General features: G+C 46.4%; 2 protein-coding genes across 2 annotated transcripts; both read right to left on the reverse strand.

The window, feature by feature from the left end:
• Window positions 1–1098: 1098 nt before the first annotated feature.
• On the reverse strand, window positions 1099–5346 carry TMEM37 (transmembrane protein 37). The gene is made up of 2 exons (XM_027723614.2): window positions 5237–5346; window positions 1099–4387 (listed from the first exon to the last, which is right to left on the reverse strand). Exons 1-2 carry the CDS (start codon window positions 5255–5257, stop codon window positions 3815–3817), a joined length of 594 nt encoding a protein of 197 aa, XP_027579415.1. The 5' UTR covers window positions 5258–5346; the 3' UTR covers window positions 1099–3814.
• Window positions 5347–13588: 8242 nt separating this feature from the next.
• DBI (diazepam binding inhibitor, acyl-CoA binding protein) lies at window positions 13589–16669 on the reverse strand. Its single transcript, XM_027723636.2, has 4 exons — window positions 16607–16669; window positions 16381–16498; window positions 14643–14705; window positions 13589–13888 (listed from the first exon to the last, which is right to left on the reverse strand). The coding sequence occupies exons 1-4, from the start codon at window positions 16613–16615 to the stop codon at window positions 13815–13817; spliced, it is 264 nt and encodes an 87-aa protein (XP_027579437.1). The 5' UTR covers window positions 16616–16669; the 3' UTR covers window positions 13589–13814.
• Between the last annotated feature and the right edge of the window lie 210 nt (window positions 16670–16879).

The following is a 16879-nucleotide window of genomic DNA, read 5'->3' on the forward strand; positions in this document are numbered from 1 at the left end:
TCTTGCATCTGCAAGCTGACCTGGAAGGCTGAGAAGAGCCATTATCTGCTTACAATAGGCTTCAGCAGAGGGAAAGAGAAGGCAGCTGAGGACAGTAATCTTCCTCTGATCACGTTCGCTTGACTTGCAAAAGCAAGCAAGGCTCAACCCCATTCCAGGTGTCCTTCCAAACACAGCTGAAGAAGGTATTGTAGACTCAAAATCAAAATAACATGCTCTAGGGAACCTTGCTTGAGCACAGAGACTGGACTAGATGACCTCTAAGTGGTCCCTTCCAACCTTAACCATTCTGTGATTCTATGACAATACAGTGCAGGCAGGACACCTCCCGAGCTAGCATGCCCTGTACTGTTAGTTCCTTTTTCTTATCCACAAGCTTGTGCACAAGGTTCCAATTAAAGTTCGTAACTAAGCCTAAACGACTCATTAACAAAAAGTGATGTTCATTACTTGCTTTTAAGAGATGTTAAACTGTTTGAGACAGGCCAATGACCTCTCCTGTTGGAAAGAGAACACCAGGTGCTAATTAACTTGAGATTATATAAACTAATTCAGTGGCATAGCTGGGAATCTGTTTTCCTGACGTTTAACTAAACCTGTCAGTACAATGAGCTCAGAGAAAATTGCATAAATATATTTGTACTCAGATACCACTTCTGCACGCCAAATAATCGGAGCTGGGGAAAAGAGCAAAGATGCTTCAGACATGGGGTGCAGTGTGGGAAAAGGAAGGTGAAGGACACAGGAAAGAGCTCTTTAGCTGGTAAACAGAGCACAGGCAACAGCAGGAAATCATTAAGAGCCTAGAAGGTTATCTCCAGTTCCCACGAAGCAGCACAGCTGACTGCTCCTCTTGTTTTGCAAGACACGAAAGCAATGCTGGCTGCTTGGGTTGGTGCAGACACACTGGAGGGAAAAGGAGAAGGGAGCGTGCAGTGGCCTCAGTTCCCTTGGTCAGAGCTTGGCAAAGTGCCAGGCAGTCATTTCTTCATCACTCTAGCTGCGTACACAAAAACAGAACAGTGCCTGGGAGATTATGTAAAACCCCAATCATCTCCTTAAATCTGCACCCCGATATCTAAATATAAAAAGAGAGAATTACAGTTCTTATTTCAAATAAAATTTATTTAAGAAACTTTAGGAATATTTCTTGGAACTTCCACAGCCTTCAGAAAATGAACAGTGACATGCTGCTGCACAGGTTGCTGTATATAAGGACGTCTCCAAGACAATCAACCTTGTTTTGTAATATTTAGGTGTCAAAATGCTTCTTCTCCCAGCATAATTAAGTCAAGCAGTACTACACAAAACCAGTCGGGAAAAAAGCATACAAAAGGCCTCTTCTTCAGCTAGTAGAGAGCATCCTAAAATCATTCACAATTGCACCACATCTAGGATGAACTCAATGGCCAATTGTCCACCGCCTCCCTCCAACCCAAATGGGAGGCACCAGCCTGGAACTCAGTCTGGCTATGGCTGCCTTCCAGGGAAAGGGATGGGGGCACAGCCTCCCACTAGTACGAAGGAGCGTACATGCAGAGCTGATTTCCAGTTTTGGATGTCACCAAAGTGGCACTCTGAAGTTACATCCATGTTTCTAGACAAGCCATGGACACCCTTAACCTCATGCAGGGGAACTGTCCCGCCTGGCATGAGGGCCCATAGGCAACACAACTGAATCCCTGGTTAGTTAAGGTACTCTTAACATCTGCTAACATCCAAGTGCCAACACCTTGGGACCAGACCTTGCAGGATCTCTCTGGCCTAAATGGCTCTGCTAAAGCCAACAGCACTAGTTTATGCAAGCATCTGCATGTTCAGCCCACCAGCACGTCTTCAACAGTGCAGTTCAGCAAATCAAATGCAACTTCACAAACACAGTCACAGTGCAATTTTCCAGAGGCAGGTTAAAGGCACAGAGGGTCAAGAAACCCCAACAAAGCCCCAAACATTACAAGAGCTTCAGGAGCTCTCTGCGTAATTCCTGACAGAAAGACAAGTAGATTCATGTACAGAAGTACAACTGGCACTGTCCAGAGCAAGCCAGGTCTGAAACTGCATTACAAAACAGGCTTAGGAGTGTTGTCTTAAGTTACAGAAATCCAAGAAGGAATGGATGCTGTCCTCACGAAGGCAAGAGAGTCCACAGGAGCACATTCATCAAGTGTGGTACATTCAGCTCAGGCACAGCTTAAGACTCTGAGCTTTCAAAGACAAAGCTGTTTACTCATAGCTCACCTACACAGCCTTCTTGGCCTCTGTGCTACGATGCTTTTGTTTCAGGTAAAAAACTGTGTCAAACTTGTTGCACAGGAAATTAAAGCCTTGCTCAATAGCTATCACACAAGCTATAGGGATGAACACATAGAAACATTTGTTCTAAAACAAAAATACAAGCAGCTTTGCCAGTGGATACAAGATAAACAGTAAACCAGAAACCCTGAAATACTCTGAAGACATTTATATCCGTGGGCATCCAAATGCTGTATGGTGGACAGGGAGGACACGTGCGGCAACCAACCTGAGGTCTTCTCTCCTATTGCATAAGACACCATGGGCAACTTCAAAGCTGTAGCAATTATAGAGATCTTGACTCGGACATTGGCAGGAGGAAGACCAGCCTTAATATGATTTTGGCCAGGTCTCTCTGTATTTCCACCAGCTGTGACAGATTAGAGCTGCACCCATTAGCCCCTCCTTAGGCAATCATGGGCTCTTCTCCTCCCAGGCTGTTAGTCAGGGGAAGAAAAGGACTTGGTCTGGTCAGGAAGATTTAGAGCTTTCTCCTCCCATAAGAAATGCTACAGGAGACTCTCAGCTACAGGATAAGCAGATTTCCCACTGCCCCAGTGGACACCCTGACAACCAAAACACGCCCCAGAAGGTACGGTGGTCTCAGCATGGTCTGCCCAGCCACACCGCCACAGAAAGCCCCTGCAGAACTTGTTCCTCTTGCCCCAAAGAGATAAAAAAAGAAATCAAGAGCACTGCCCTGTTACCATGAACTTTGCAAGGGCTGTGAGGGAGCCAGTTTGGGTGACCAATTGGCACGTGTCCTTTAGGTGTGGCAGAAGAGTGATGACAGTGGGGAGAGGCCACAAGCACAGGAACATGCACTGCTGCCCAAGGAAAGCATCACAACCCTTCCCTGTACCCCTGCATCACCCAGTGCCTTCCCCTAACCCCAAGTCAGGACCTCTGTTTGAAGTGTCCCCCAAAAACTGACTGAGAAAGGGACAGATACAAGGAACACGCCAACAAAACCCAAAACATATGACTATATCAAGGTCTGCGTGCCTTCTCTTTTGAAAGAAAAATGGAGGAGCTAGATCCAGTGAAGAATTTCAATACTTCATGCCAGTGATCATGGCCAGGCATAAATCCTCTGTCCCAGATGACAGAACAAACCCATGAAACACACCACAGTTGTGTCACACTCTTCACAGGCTTCAGAACACGAAGAAAAGCACAGCAACACCAAACCCAGAGCAGTACGGGTGTTGTGTAAGCCTCAGAACAGCACACGTGTGATAGATCAGAGTCTTCCACATCTCTGCATGTTTAACAGGATGCCCTTGGCTTTAATCCACTTCTCCAGAAAACCACATTGCAATGGCAGCCAGTCCCAGTCTCTGCTTTGCTGGTGTTGCGCAGAGGGTGGGTAGGTCTTCCACAGGTGCCAAGACTGACTCATACTTTCCCACCTTGTACACAAATTAAGACAGGGTATCCTTTTCAAACTTCATTAGACTCTCTTTTTTACAGTCTAATTGGCAAAGCTGCTTACACAAAGGCAGAGGTACCTCCTTTGCACCTAGATTTTGCCTACCCCATTCCTGAGGTGTGTGAGGCTGTTGATGTGAAGTCCGCTGATCCCGTTGAGGAAGAAGAGGAAGGCAGCAATGAACTCGCACCAGTATGTCAGCGTGAAGCCCGTGAAGGTGAGGTGATCCTTCATGAGGATGGAGAAGCTCAGAACACCAGTGGCCGACAGCAAAAAAGAGACAAGGATGAAAACTGAGCCCATTGCCCACTTCCTCCTTGCATTGGCATCATCACAGACTTGGGACACCATCAGCAGCTCTAGGCCAAATATGGCAACCACAACAGCAAAGGACACCATGCTTCTTATGGGAATCACCCCCACACTCAGCCCCTCCACCTGGGCCAGGCTGAGGTCAGTGACACACTTCAGGACGCTGTTGTTGCCAACCGTGCAGAAGTGCCACAGTCCAAAGAGCTGCCCCCTTGCAAAGAGCCAGCGGCCATCACAGATGGAGATGGATGACAAGACCACTGCTATTGCCACGCACAGGATGATCAGGCTCCTGATGAGTGTCTCAAAGAACGATTTCTGTGGTCTCCGGTGCGCCAGCAGCTGCTGCGCCTGAAAGGAGAGTGGGGGGAAGAAACAAAACAGAGTTAACAGTGCTACTTCAGGGTGAAACAAAGGCAGAGGGACAAAGCTGCGGGATTCAGTATTTGAAAATATTTACTTGTGCACATCAAACCTCTTCTCACAAGGGAAAGCAATGCAGTTACAGGCTGTACACAGCAGAAAGGAAGGGTGGGTGAAGCTCTCTTGGTTGCTTGGCTTCACGAACAATGCTCCCACGTCAAGGCCCGGGACCAGGATCACAAAGGCTCTGGCCTGAGCAAGATCCCTGCCCCGCGGTCCCACGGCACAGCCTCCTGCTCTGGCAGGGCTGGAGGAAATCACTGGCCCCTAAGAGGATGGAGGCCGGTGGCTGGGACGGGGGAGGCAGCAGCAGCGGGACGGAGGTGCTCTCAGTTCCGAGCACTGTCCTCCTGGGCTGCAGCGAGCGAGTCTCTTCTCATCCAGGGGGAGAAAGGCTCAGCTGCCCCAGGGCTTGCGAGGGTCTCCGGCTACGGCCCCCGCGGAGCCGCGTGTGCAACACGCGCCCCCTCCTCACCGAAACCCTCCAACGGGGGCCTGAGATTTAATGCAAAGTCAAGCCAAGCGCCCGAAGCCCCTTCCATCCCCGCACGGCGGGCGGCGGGGCTCGCAGAGCCACGTGCGGCGGGGAGGGGATGGGAGGGGAGGGGAGAGCCGCGGACCCGGGAATGGGGGATGTGGGGGGATCCGGCCGCCTGCGTCCCCACTGCTCCGGGAAGGGCCGTAGCGACCCCGGCCGCGCAGAGACGAGCTGGAGCCCCGCCATCCCCGCGGCGGGGCGATGCGCAGCCCCGGCGGCGGGCGGACAGACAGACGTACCTGCGCCCCGATGGCCGTCATGCTGCCGGCGGCGCCGAGAGACGTGGGCGGGCTCCGGCCGCCGCTCTTTATCTCCCCGGAGGGCGGAGGGCAGCCCCCCCGCCCGCCACGCCCGCGGGCGCCCTCCGGCCCCCCCTGCGGCTGAGTCAGCAGCGCGGCCCCGACGGGCGGAGCCGGACCGGGCCGAGCCGAGCCGGGCCGAGCTAAACTGAACTAAGCTAACCTGCTCCCTCTGCTCCCCAGCACGGTGCGGGAAGGCAGCGCTGCCCCGACCCGGGGCACACGCTCGCCCAAGCCCGCTCTGGAACGCGGCCGCCGGGCAGAAGGTGTCCCGGGCGGTGGCGGCGATGCCTCCTGCAGCTTCACCCCTGCCGTGTCCCCTTCTGTCCCCAGCTGCCGGAGGGCTCGAGGTGTGCTGCCCCGGTGCCAGGCGTTCGCCCCAGCCCTGCCCGCCCGCCCGGGACACCGCGGGAGCCCCCCGGGAGCTGCACCGGGCTGCGGTGCTGGGCACTGCGGTGACACACGGCCACCGAGACGCCTGTGGGTAGAGGAACACCCCGTCCTGCCCTCCCCGCGGTATCTGCGCCCGTGTTTGTGTTCCCGAAGTCGTTTGGCACCGGCTCCCGGTGCGGCGACGGGCTCGCACCTTGGGCTGTGTGTGCACTCTTATCTCTGACCAGCCTGCTCAACCTTACCTATCTCTACCTGTGCTGTCAGCAAAAACGTCTCTGCTCATAAAGTTTTATGCCCTTGCTCTTTTTCTCACTCGTGTTTTGCCATCCTCTAATGAATTACTGATTGCTCTACTATTTTTTTTTTCTAAGAAACAGCTTTTAAAAACCCCAAGGAAGTTGAGTTTTGTTGTGTCATCAGAAATTCTATGTTTTACTGCCAAATTCTGATTTTGACTCCAGCAGAGAGGTCTGCAGTGACTCCACAGGGTCCACTGGACAGACCCACGGGTCGTGGTTCTGGGCCTCCCTCATGTGCATCTGGGATCAGAATTCTGCTGTTCCCTTTCTAGCTGAAAGAAATTAGAAAGATCTCTTTCAACCTGGGGTGGTAGAAGTTATCTAGGGTGGTAGAAGTTATAACTTTACCCTTCTTCCAGCTTCCATTTCTGAACTAATCAGGTGTCTATACAGATTGACTCATTATTTTAATCTCTATGCAATTTCATGAGGGCTTTCTGTGTTTCCCTTCAAAAATACATGTATGTCTGCTATGATTTGGCTGGGGGTGTTTTCTGTAATGCTGTTTCTAGTAAAAGTAGAGTGTTCTGAACAACGTGTTTACTTTAGTTTTCATACTTTGCATTTTAATGATAAATTCTGACCTTTTCATTTCTCTCTTCCTGCAAAATCCTTTTGTTTAAATGTTTCTCTACAAAGTGGTATACAGTATTAGATTATACTTCTATCATACACCAAATTGGCATTTTCAGCTTTTGCAACACTTGGCAAATTTTTGCAAGGTCTGTTGTTAAAACTTCTTTTGTGGGTTTGTGGTCTACAACATTTTTTGTTTTTTGAACATGCTATCCAAGCGAGCAAACTTGATGCTTGCCACATCCCTTTCATTTTAGGTTCATCAGCTGATAGAATAGCTTTCTGAAAATCCTGGGCTGTTTATTCCACAGGTTAAACAGCATTTCTGCCTCACAGTGTGCAGACTGATCACATGCATTTGCTGTTACACCCTTCCACTTCTAAATTAAACAATATATATGTATTTTTGGCTCAAAAAATAACAATACCTCGTTGTCTATGCAGTTTATGTGTAACTCTACTGAGCAAATGCAGACTTGGACCAGACAAAATACACCAACTCTTATCTGGCAAAAACCTCACGTAACTTATGGTTTTTGTAACATAAGCTCAATCCTGCAAAGCATTAGGCAGTTTGTCCCACAATTAGCAAAATCATTAAGCATAGATCTGCATTTAAAACATCTGAGTCATCGTAATGACTTTAGCAATTAAAACCTCTAATTTTTAATACTGAGGGGTATTCTGCTGAACAAGATAAGTTTTTTTCCTGTATGAGCCCATGGTAAGGCTCACATGAGTAAACATGTGCATAAAAAGCTTTGAGGAATGAGGAAATTAAAGTGGATACTTCTGAAACCAAAAGTGCTCCCTGTCATACTTGGATTCTTTAGTAGATATACAGTTATCTGCCAAACCGGTTCTTTGAGGAAAAAGGGTAGTTTGGGAATGGTACTTTTACTGAAAATGCAAAATGGCTTTAATATTTTGTATTTAATTTAGTTTTCTCAAATACAAACGAGAATGAAACTTGACCTGGAATTATTATCAGCATTAAATAGGCACTTTCAGATTCACTCTTTCTGAAGTCACCCCGGAAAGGATAATTTTAACAGCCATGTAAATAAATAGAAGAGTAACAAAGAGTTTATTAGTGCTTCATTTCTACAGTTGCTTGGCTGGAGATACCTTCTGGTAAAGCTGCCTGGGTTTATGAAGCCTGTGAGTACTCTGCACCTTTTTCAAACAAAATGAGTTTATTTACATTGTCGATAACAAAACAAGCTGAATATATTATCTGCTTTTTAAAGAAAAATGCCTCTAGATTATTATTTGTGAAAATCATATGTGAAAATATTTTACAATTAAAAGAGCTCAGTGCCTTAGGAGAAAAGAAAAATGTCTGAAAAATACATTACCTACATAATAACAACAGAGTAAATGACCTTTAAAGCACTTCAGAAGTATTTTTGGTTCAGTTGTGTTAATGTAGAGTTCTTGGTGTATTGCCAGTTTCATTATTTTGTTTAGAAAGTCCCTCTTCTCTATTGTTTAAGTGGACATTTCACATCCTATCCCTGGAGAGAAAGTTTTCAGGGAAATGTGTTCATAAATAATGGAAATTACCAGAGACTGTTGTAAAACATAGAAACAGTTTGATGTGGTTCATTTAAAATCATGAGAAGTTTAACACTGAAGAATCTGTTCCAGCTTTTCTCCTGCAGAAGCCTGGAGGAGGTTCAGGACCGAAATCTGAGAGTCACCAGGGGCTTAGGGAACAGTTACCCAATGAAGTATTTCACTTCGAAGTAAAGCAGAACACAAGGGACCAGTCTGGGTTCATCTAATCTTGAAGCTCGTTACTTCTGTAAATGCATTTGTCAGTTTAATAAAATTCTTTCTGATCACATCTTTAGCTTTTGGCATAGCAACTGACATGGGCAGGCATTTAAACCCTCATTTTTGTCAGGTCCCTGTTTCAAGGTGTCTCTCTGGATAGAAGTTGACCTGATCTTTGAGAGAAATAGACCTCGAGTGTCTTGCAGACTGAGACTTTGGGAGATGCCTAGGGTCTGGAGTGGGGGGGAGAAATGTTATTTTATTGATATCTTCCAAAAAAAGTGAGCGTGCAGAAAATTTTGTGAAGAAGAAGAAAGAAGCTAGCGGTCTCCTGTCACTGCTCTTTTGCGTTCTCTTTTTTCCTGGTAGTAGATTGAAAATACAAATTGAAGAAGCTGCATTCAGCTCAGGCTGGGTTCAGCCTAGCTGGCCAAAACAGAGCTTCTGTAACAGGGCAAAAAGTCAGCAAGTTGCTGGCAAGCTGCTCAAGACCAGCAGCTTCTGGGAACACAGGCACAGTCATCCTGAGTAAATTGTGCCTTAGGCAGCAGCATATGTAACATAGGGGGGGTTTGGGTTGTGCCAAAGCCCACACAGCTCAGACCAGCCCCTTATCACAACCACTTTACCTCAGGATTTTCCTCCCATCACTGCAAGTGACTGCAGCCAAGCAGACAGACTTATCCTGGCATGTAAAAGCACGTAAAGAGGAGACAGCTCCTGAGCCAGGTGGTTTCACTTTGCCTCCTGCCTGGACACCTCTTCTGTGCCACGGGAAGGCAGACTGACCACCAGTCAGGGGCTACCACGTGTCCTGCAGCCCCAGGCTCTGCCACCCATTGCTGTATGTGCACAAGAGACCTGGGCTGCTGGACGTGCCAATAATACCAAATAATGCCCATCACCAAGGTCTAGGTCTTACTGCCCATCCAAATCAACCAGTACTTGTTAAGGCACTCATAGCTGGGTTAGAAACATTCTATAATGTGGGGGGCCATTACAGTGATTTTGCCCCCTACCTCAGTTAAGTCAAAGAAGAGAGACAAACTTAAAGGAATACATATTGTATCCTGGAAAGAATTTGTGTTTTCACTTCTGATCAGCTTTTGGACCTATCTCGGCATCACACTGCACAGATCCAACTCTGGGCACTCGCTCATTCAGCTTTGGATTCAGCCCTTTCCACAGATCTCTGGCAATAGTTACACTGGTTTAGGACATACATGAAAGTATTTGCATCTGACCATTCTGACAAATCAATGCTTTGAAATATACATTCAATACATAAGCCCTCTTAGGACTACTAGAAAAATGTGGGTCCATATTTCAATACTATGTAATCTGGGGGAAATCATATTATTCAGTTTCTCAGCTATTATGTATATTTCTTCTCTCAGTAAAACATCAGCTCAATGCAGATAAATATTCAGATTTAAAAATACCAACTACATTATGCTGGTGAGCTTACTTTCAGATTCAGAACTTGCTCAAATGAGTGGTGTTTATTAGGAGATGACATATCACTATCTCAGCCTTTTGGGGGAACACAGTACAAGTCCGTGCCTTGTACATTTTGGTGGGGACAAATAACGTGTCTTCCTGGTCGTGTTAGCCAAGTCATGTAATTTTCTTTCTCTCCAGGATGTGGAAAGAAAGCATATGGTGATGCTTCTTTTGGTGCAGCTCATAAATATGTGTATACTGGGACTAACTGGAAATGAAAGTTAAAAGACCACTGCAGCCAAGCTCAGTGTGAATTCCCTATTCTAAAATACAACCAAGCTGTGTTTAACTTTCAAAGTTGCCCTGGTTTTAGAGGAAATACAAGCTTATTCTATAAATGATGAAGACATCTAGAATGGATTGATGTTATTTGGACTTTAAATGAGCAGCTGAAAATTAGCTATTTTATAGGTCAGGTATCTGAGTTTGAGGGTACTTCACATACTTGTGAGGAGGGGAAAAATTAGATTCTGTTTTTGTTTTATTTTATTCACTTCTACCCTTCCGAGTTTGTTACTGTGAATACACTCAAATGTCTTATGTCTGTGTAGTATCAACTTATCTTACTTCTGTGCAGCTTTGGCAACTTGGAGGAATGTGTAACCCATTTTTGGGTGACAACTGTGGTATTTAGAAACCTATCCCAACCAAAATACACTGGTTTTTTTGTCTTCCCAATTTATAATCAATCCCACAAGACAGCTCAGACGCCCAGTCACCCCAAAGTGGTATTGCCTAATATTGTTTGCTCTGAGCACTCAGGGGGAAGAGCAAATATTTTGAGCAGCAGCAAATACAATTGTCATTTATTTTTAGCAGTATCATCAGTGTCAAATGAGTTCAAAGGTTAAAATACTTGGATCGTGAAACAAGATCATTCTAGATGAATAGTGAAGAATTTTGACAGAAAGACAGTTGCATACTGCAGTTGGCCTCGGAGTGCTTTTTCGTCAAACTAAACATTTAATTCACAGGGTTGAAAAATCTGGTAGGGGCCTTAAGCAGCAGAGCAATACTGGTTTGTTAAATCTGTGCTAGGAATGTTGTATCTTCACATATCTTTGTTGAAAGCAAGCAAAACCCACGAGAAAAAAAAAATCCAAGGAAAACATCATCCCCTTTAGAGCTTATCTCTAACTGCAGTGGGTGCCAACCAGCCAGTTGCTCTGTGCAAGAACTAATAGTAGAAGCGAGATAGAAGGAACACTGTCTTATCAGACACAAGTTAACATTTATTATTGCCATATCCAAAGTCCAGACTCTGTCCTGCACACTGCAGACTCAGCAAACCAGGCCCGAGTGCGTGTGTGCCAGCTGGCCTCTGACCTCCCGCACGCTGGGCTTGTTTCAGCGCACGTCTCTTCCCCTTCGCAAGCGCTGCGAGGATCAGGATGTTGCTGGCCTTTCTTTGATCTAATACAGAGGAAATAGCAGCAACTCCCTGAGTGGGTGTCAGAACAATCCCCTGTTTTGCAGCACTGCCCAGCCATCCAAAGCATCCATTCCTCCATCAAGAGTACCTTACTGCAGTCACAGCAATGGTTCCGAAATTATATTTTGGTTTGAGGCTTGCTGTTTCTGTTTCCGTTTCCGATCTCAAGGCTGCATGTGGTTGTCTATTTTTACCACCTTATTAGTTTAATAAAATCAATTACCGCTACTTACAAATCTGTTTGTGGATGTCCTTAAACCACCACTGTCCTGGTGTCACTACTGCCAGTGTTATTTATGCAGCCCAGGTGCCTCACACACCATACCTGCAAGCACTATGTGGTCACTAGGTCAGCAATATTTTCAGGCAGCACATACATTTACAGACATTCATCCTGCTGCTAAACAACCACAACCAGCCCCTCAACTCAGCTCAGCCTATTTCAACCCTTTCCCTGCAGTGGTAGTACCCACAGTTAATGGCCATGCAGCCAAATGTTGTGTTGCTGCTTCTCATCACGCTGTGCACAGACACGCAGCACCTTTGCTTCTGCCTCTGTGCCTTCTGTACAGTCTCTCACTGCAGAGCTCTTCTTTCCACATCTTGAATCTTTCAGCTTGCTGCTGAGAGACACAGTTGATTGCCAAATGGCAAGCTAAATAGTAAGACCACTTGTGTTACTTTCTTAAGGAAGGTTAAGCTGCAAGCAGAAAGGTGTTACCACACTAAAAATAAAGCACCCAAATAAAGACATCCAAGCTGGAGTTCTCAGTCACTTGTATAACTTGGCAAATAGCATTATTTGTAAGCCTGGTCAAGAGCAAGCCCTTTCTGGGATAAGCACTATGTGATACCGGGCAGGTGTGGGAAAGGAGAGTAGTACTGCAACAATTAAAGTCTCACAGGGGAAATCAAGCCAAATGAGGACTGGAACACCGAACTTGCTATTCCCGGCCCATCCTTTATACCCAACTCCACTGCTTTAGCAGTCAAAAATTCTGACACCTGTTCTGACAGAGAGCATGTTAGCAAAGCACAGCATGCTCACAGTGCATGGACTTCCAGCAAACAAAAGCAGAAGTGGAAGTGTTTGCCAGTATGAGCTCCATTCTGACACAGGTTGGCAGAATCCTCCAAGGATAACCAGCTCCACAAAATACAGCTGTGAAGATAGAGCTGGCTGTGGAATTTAGGGCTGGAAAAAGAAGCAAAAGCATTTCTTGTGCTGAACAACTGCTCTTACCTCTCTCTTGCAAGGTGAATTTAATTAACACAACGTCAAATAGCAGACAATAGGAGGTAAAAAACCCAAATACTTATTTTTACTTACCCAGAAGAACAAGAATAAACAACTTCTTTTTGTTCTTTATTCCAACATATTTTAAAGGGTGAAAAGTAGTTCTAAGAGCTTTTCCCAATAAAAGTAGCAAAGGGGGAACTCTTAATTTTTGAAAGCATGGGAGGTAATCTCAGAGGCTACTACACACAGCTAAGCCCATATAACTAACTACAAAATGGTGCTTACCTACCTAGACAATTATGTAATGATAGCTTTCATCTCTATATATTTCTATAAATCAGTTGCTTATCTGATGACTGTTAAGTCCTCACCTGTTCAGATGCTAACGAGTAAAGCAGGAATTAGAATGCTCCTTTATAAGGCTGGGACTTCATTCTCATATGCTCTATGCTGGAATAGTTCAATGTCACATTTTAAAAGCAAAATCTCCCTTTCCATCATTGGCCACTCCAAGAGACCATACTGGGCAGACCAAAACAATTAAAAGCCTACTAGAAACAGTCACAACTGTGTTTTGTAATCAAACATGGCAACACCAGTACTCTGCATTTATAGCACTGAAGGCATCAACTCCACCGCCTGTGGAACCTTTTCTTTCACAGGGAAGGTTTCGTGTTCAGCTGCGAGTATTTGCCTTTTCTCTATGCATGGCCCCACAATGTTATTAGGAAAGAGCATGTCCAAGACGTGTTTTATGCAAGATGATTTGGCAGTTGTTGGCTAGGTCTCTGAAAGTTCCAGGCAACAAATATCAAGCACCTTGTTCTTAGTATACACAGCATTAGAGCTGATCTCTTCCTGATGAGCTCTGTGGTGCTCCACCTTTAGTGGGTTGCCACTCATCTCCATGAGAAAGGAAGCAACGGAGGAGTGGCTTGGCCAAAGTCCGCATTGCCCGAACAAAGACTACCGACCCCCTCTAGTGGCACAAAGATAGGGAAACTGGTTTGATTTGACAGCTGCAACACAGCAATTAAAGGATAATCACAAAGGGATGACCAGCACAACAGTTTAAGTACCAAATTCACTTTAATGAGTTCCAGATTTTGTTCCCAGAAGGAATTTATAATGTGTCAGTACATTATTAGGCAGGTACATAACTTCTCCTGAAGTACAGGCATGAGGAGAAACAACTGTAACACACTAGGTATTTAAGATTACTCTTGGAAACCAGTTTTCCACAGTATTAGAAATAAGGCATGTTTCAGGCGTGCATGTGGCTGCTATATCCAGTCCTCAGATGCCATATTTGGCCTTTAGTTCTTCCACTTTTGCTATGTAAGCTTTCATTGCATCTTCTTTGGACATTCCTGAAGGACAGAACACAGGAAGCAGTCAGCTACCCTTTGCAGATTAAAATGCCTCTTACAAGTCACAATTCCTTGGTATAGCCCATGGCTACCAGACACCAGAGGAGCCAGGAAGGTCAGCTGGCTGTGAATCCACTATTAAAGTTTTACACAAACGTGTTCATCAGCCATGATAAAACAGTGTTTCACAGCCAAGTTGTTTTTGGACAGACAGCAACTAAACAGTGTATCAGTTCTATTAATGCCATCACCAATTATTACAGGAAACCTATTCAGTCAACTTAAGACTGCATTTAGATGTTAGTGCTGGTTCTTTAAAACACCAGAAAACACACCTCCCCATTGTCATAGATTAGACCACTTGTTAGACCACTTGTTAGGCTCCTTGTTTGGAGCCAAGAGGTCAGTTGTTTCTTCTACAGCTTTCCTAACTGGAAGATGCATAACAACTAGGGGGAGAGCTCAGTCTCTGGAGTACTAGGCTGAGACCTGGAAAACAGACTTAGGTTTCTGCTGATGTTACTGTTCTCTTTTGTTTAACATCTTGAGCCAGGTGGGCATTTCGCATCTTAATTCCCTTTCACACAGGCAATATTTTTCATGATTACTTGCGCCTTGCAGAGGTAATCAAAAGTTTATTATCATAGCATTCTGAACTTCTAGAACTCTTGTATTGTAAGGCAACACTATTCTGTTTCCTGCTGAACTACACATGCTTTTCTGACTTTTATTAGTTTTTTAAGAAGACACTTACCTTTCAATGCACTCCAGGCATCCCACTTTGCTTTGCCTTTGAAGTCCAGCATACCAGGGCGTTCTGAGAGAGACAAGGTAAGCAGCAGAATTAGTTTGTGTGATCTGAGTGCAGGTAATACCCACCTGATGGCTATTTAGCTCTTAACTATGACAAAATACAATGGTTCATCTTTGCAGCTGTTACTTACTAACCTGTAGTCAGCAGATCACCTCAAGGGAACACACTAGAACACTGCTGGTGACAACTCTGTCAAGTTCCCTTGAGACAGCAGCATTTGAGCAGAAGTGCACCAACTAGTGTGATTTGGTTCTATGGTGCTTTCTGAAGAGCCTGCTATAACCTGACAGCTATCCAATTAAAGAACACCAGCCCTAAAGTAAAGCAAAAATACCCTAAGGTCCATTACATGCAAAGACATGAGAAGAGAAGCTGGTAGCATACAACTTAGAACTCACTATCATCAAGCTAAGGGTGTGTTTCTAACCTATAGCTCCACATTTGTTCTGTCATCTAGGGATATAACCTTGGAATTCTAACTCACTTCACTGTAGGCTACGTGTGGCCAAGTAGAGAACGAATGATGTATAAATGGCTATTCTTCAAGTCCCCTCTACGATTTTACTTCCCCTCTGTCTCCTTAAAGACAATTCTTAAGAATTGTATAAAAAGGAACTGGACAGTAGCCACAGAAATACCCTTGTGCAGCTCACATGGCACAGTGACCTGCAGAGCTACTTGGCAGCTCCACTTCTCTCCAACACAAACCCCATCAGTCACTCTTTCACAGGCTGCTTTTCTGGCCAGCTCATGTTGCTCCTGCTTCACAAGAGGGCAACCACTTACAGAAATGGTGGTATATTCACAGCTCTAGAACACCATTTCCCCTTGTCAAGCATTAAAAATGCTAAGGGTCCAGCCACACCGAAGGATCGTATCTTAACCCCAGAGTCGGTTCTGTTCTCCCTCCACGCTGCCCACCTTGCAAAAAGGAGACTGCATTTACCATTTCATGCACACTTCACTGCCAGCTTTTAATTCAATAGACACCCAATAAACTTCACCAGCTACTGGGTTAGGAGGCCAGCACTCTAAACAAATGACCTTTCTCCTTTCTAATCCTAGCTACTCCAGTTACACAAGGTCAATAGAGACAGGCTTCACTCTAAATGTTATTCCGGGGGCTGAGCTGCCAGTAGCAGAAATGTAGCAAGAGAAGTAGCAGGAGACATTTTGTGTAGTGTACCTGCAGACATATTTTTGCCACAGTCTTTCCAAAATATGATATTTAATTGCAGCTCCTGTAAGAGTTTTCTCCCATTCTTCTGGTTTTGCTTTCCAACGCTATTTTTAGCAGCTTGTCCAGTCTATATAAATTGTGTGTGTCATTACCCTCGTACTGTAGTTCTACACTTCTATAGCTTGCTTTGCTGTTTAAGGCTATTTAACCCGAGAAGTGTTTGCATTAAACCAGCAGAGGTCTGCAAGAATCCCAATCCCACTATTTGCACTAAGCTAACACACAAAGGATCCCCAGCCCCTCACTGCACGATCCGGAGGGCTGCAGCTGGGTTAATCTAAAAACCAGAGATTGCACAAACCCTTATCGGGCCGGGCTATGCTCTGGCAGTAAATCCGAGCCAAGTGGGCTCTGAGTCACTTAAGCCGAGCCGCGGGATTGCGTGAAGCACAGCGGGGAAGAGGCTTTGCCCCCAGCGCCGCCCGGGGCGGCACCTACCCGTGTTCACGTCGCCCACCGTGGCCTGTTTGTAGTGGCTGTAGATGTCGAGCATCTCCTGGTCCGCGGGTTGCGACTTAAGCTGCTTCACCTCCTCGGCGGCCTTCTGGAACGCGGCCTGGGGGAGAAAGCGGCAGTGGGTGATGAGGGGAAGGTGCCCGGTTGCCCCCCGTGTGCCCGATTGCCCCCCGTATCCCCATAGCCCCCGGTGTCCCTCCCCCCCCACCTCGGTCATCGCTGCAGCCCCTCTGCGCTCCCAGCGCCGCCGCTTCTGCTGCGCCGCCCCCGCCGCGCGCGCGCCTCTCCCCTCGCCTCACCCGCCGCCGCCCAATCAGCGGCGCCGCGCCCCGTGCGCGGCCAATCGGCGCCCGCCGGTGGCGGGCACGCGCCGGGCAAAGGGCCAATGCGGAGGCGGCGCGGTGCCCGCCCATTCATCAGTGGGGCTAGAAGGAGGCGGGACCGGGGAGCAGCGCAGCCAATCCCGCGCTGCGGTGGGTGT

Source organism: Pipra filicauda, unplaced genomic scaffold, assembly GCF_003945595.2.
Source record: "Pipra filicauda isolate LSUMZ 115617 unplaced genomic scaffold, ASM394559v2 scaffold10_size6260569_pilon, whole genome shotgun sequence".
In the NCBI taxonomy this organism is placed as follows: Eukaryota; Metazoa; Chordata; class Aves; order Passeriformes; family Pipridae; genus Pipra; species Pipra filicauda.

Coding starts and splice junctions, on each gene's coding strand:
- TMEM37 (XM_027723614.2), bottom strand. CDS start 5,257: ATGACGGCCATCGGGGCGCAG. Junction 4,388..5,236: donor TGACGGCCATCGGGGCGCAG/GTACGTCTGTCT, acceptor CTCTCCTTTCAG/GCGCAGCAGCTGCTGGCGCA.
- DBI (XM_027723636.2), bottom strand. Junction 14,706..16,380: donor GGTGGGCGACGTGAACACGG/GTAGGTGCCGCC, acceptor TGTCTCTCTCAG/AACGCCCTGGTATGCTGGAC. Junction 13,889..14,642: donor TGCCTGGAGTGCATTGAAAG/GTAAGTGTCTTC, acceptor TCTGTCCTTCAG/GAATGTCCAAAGAAGATGCA.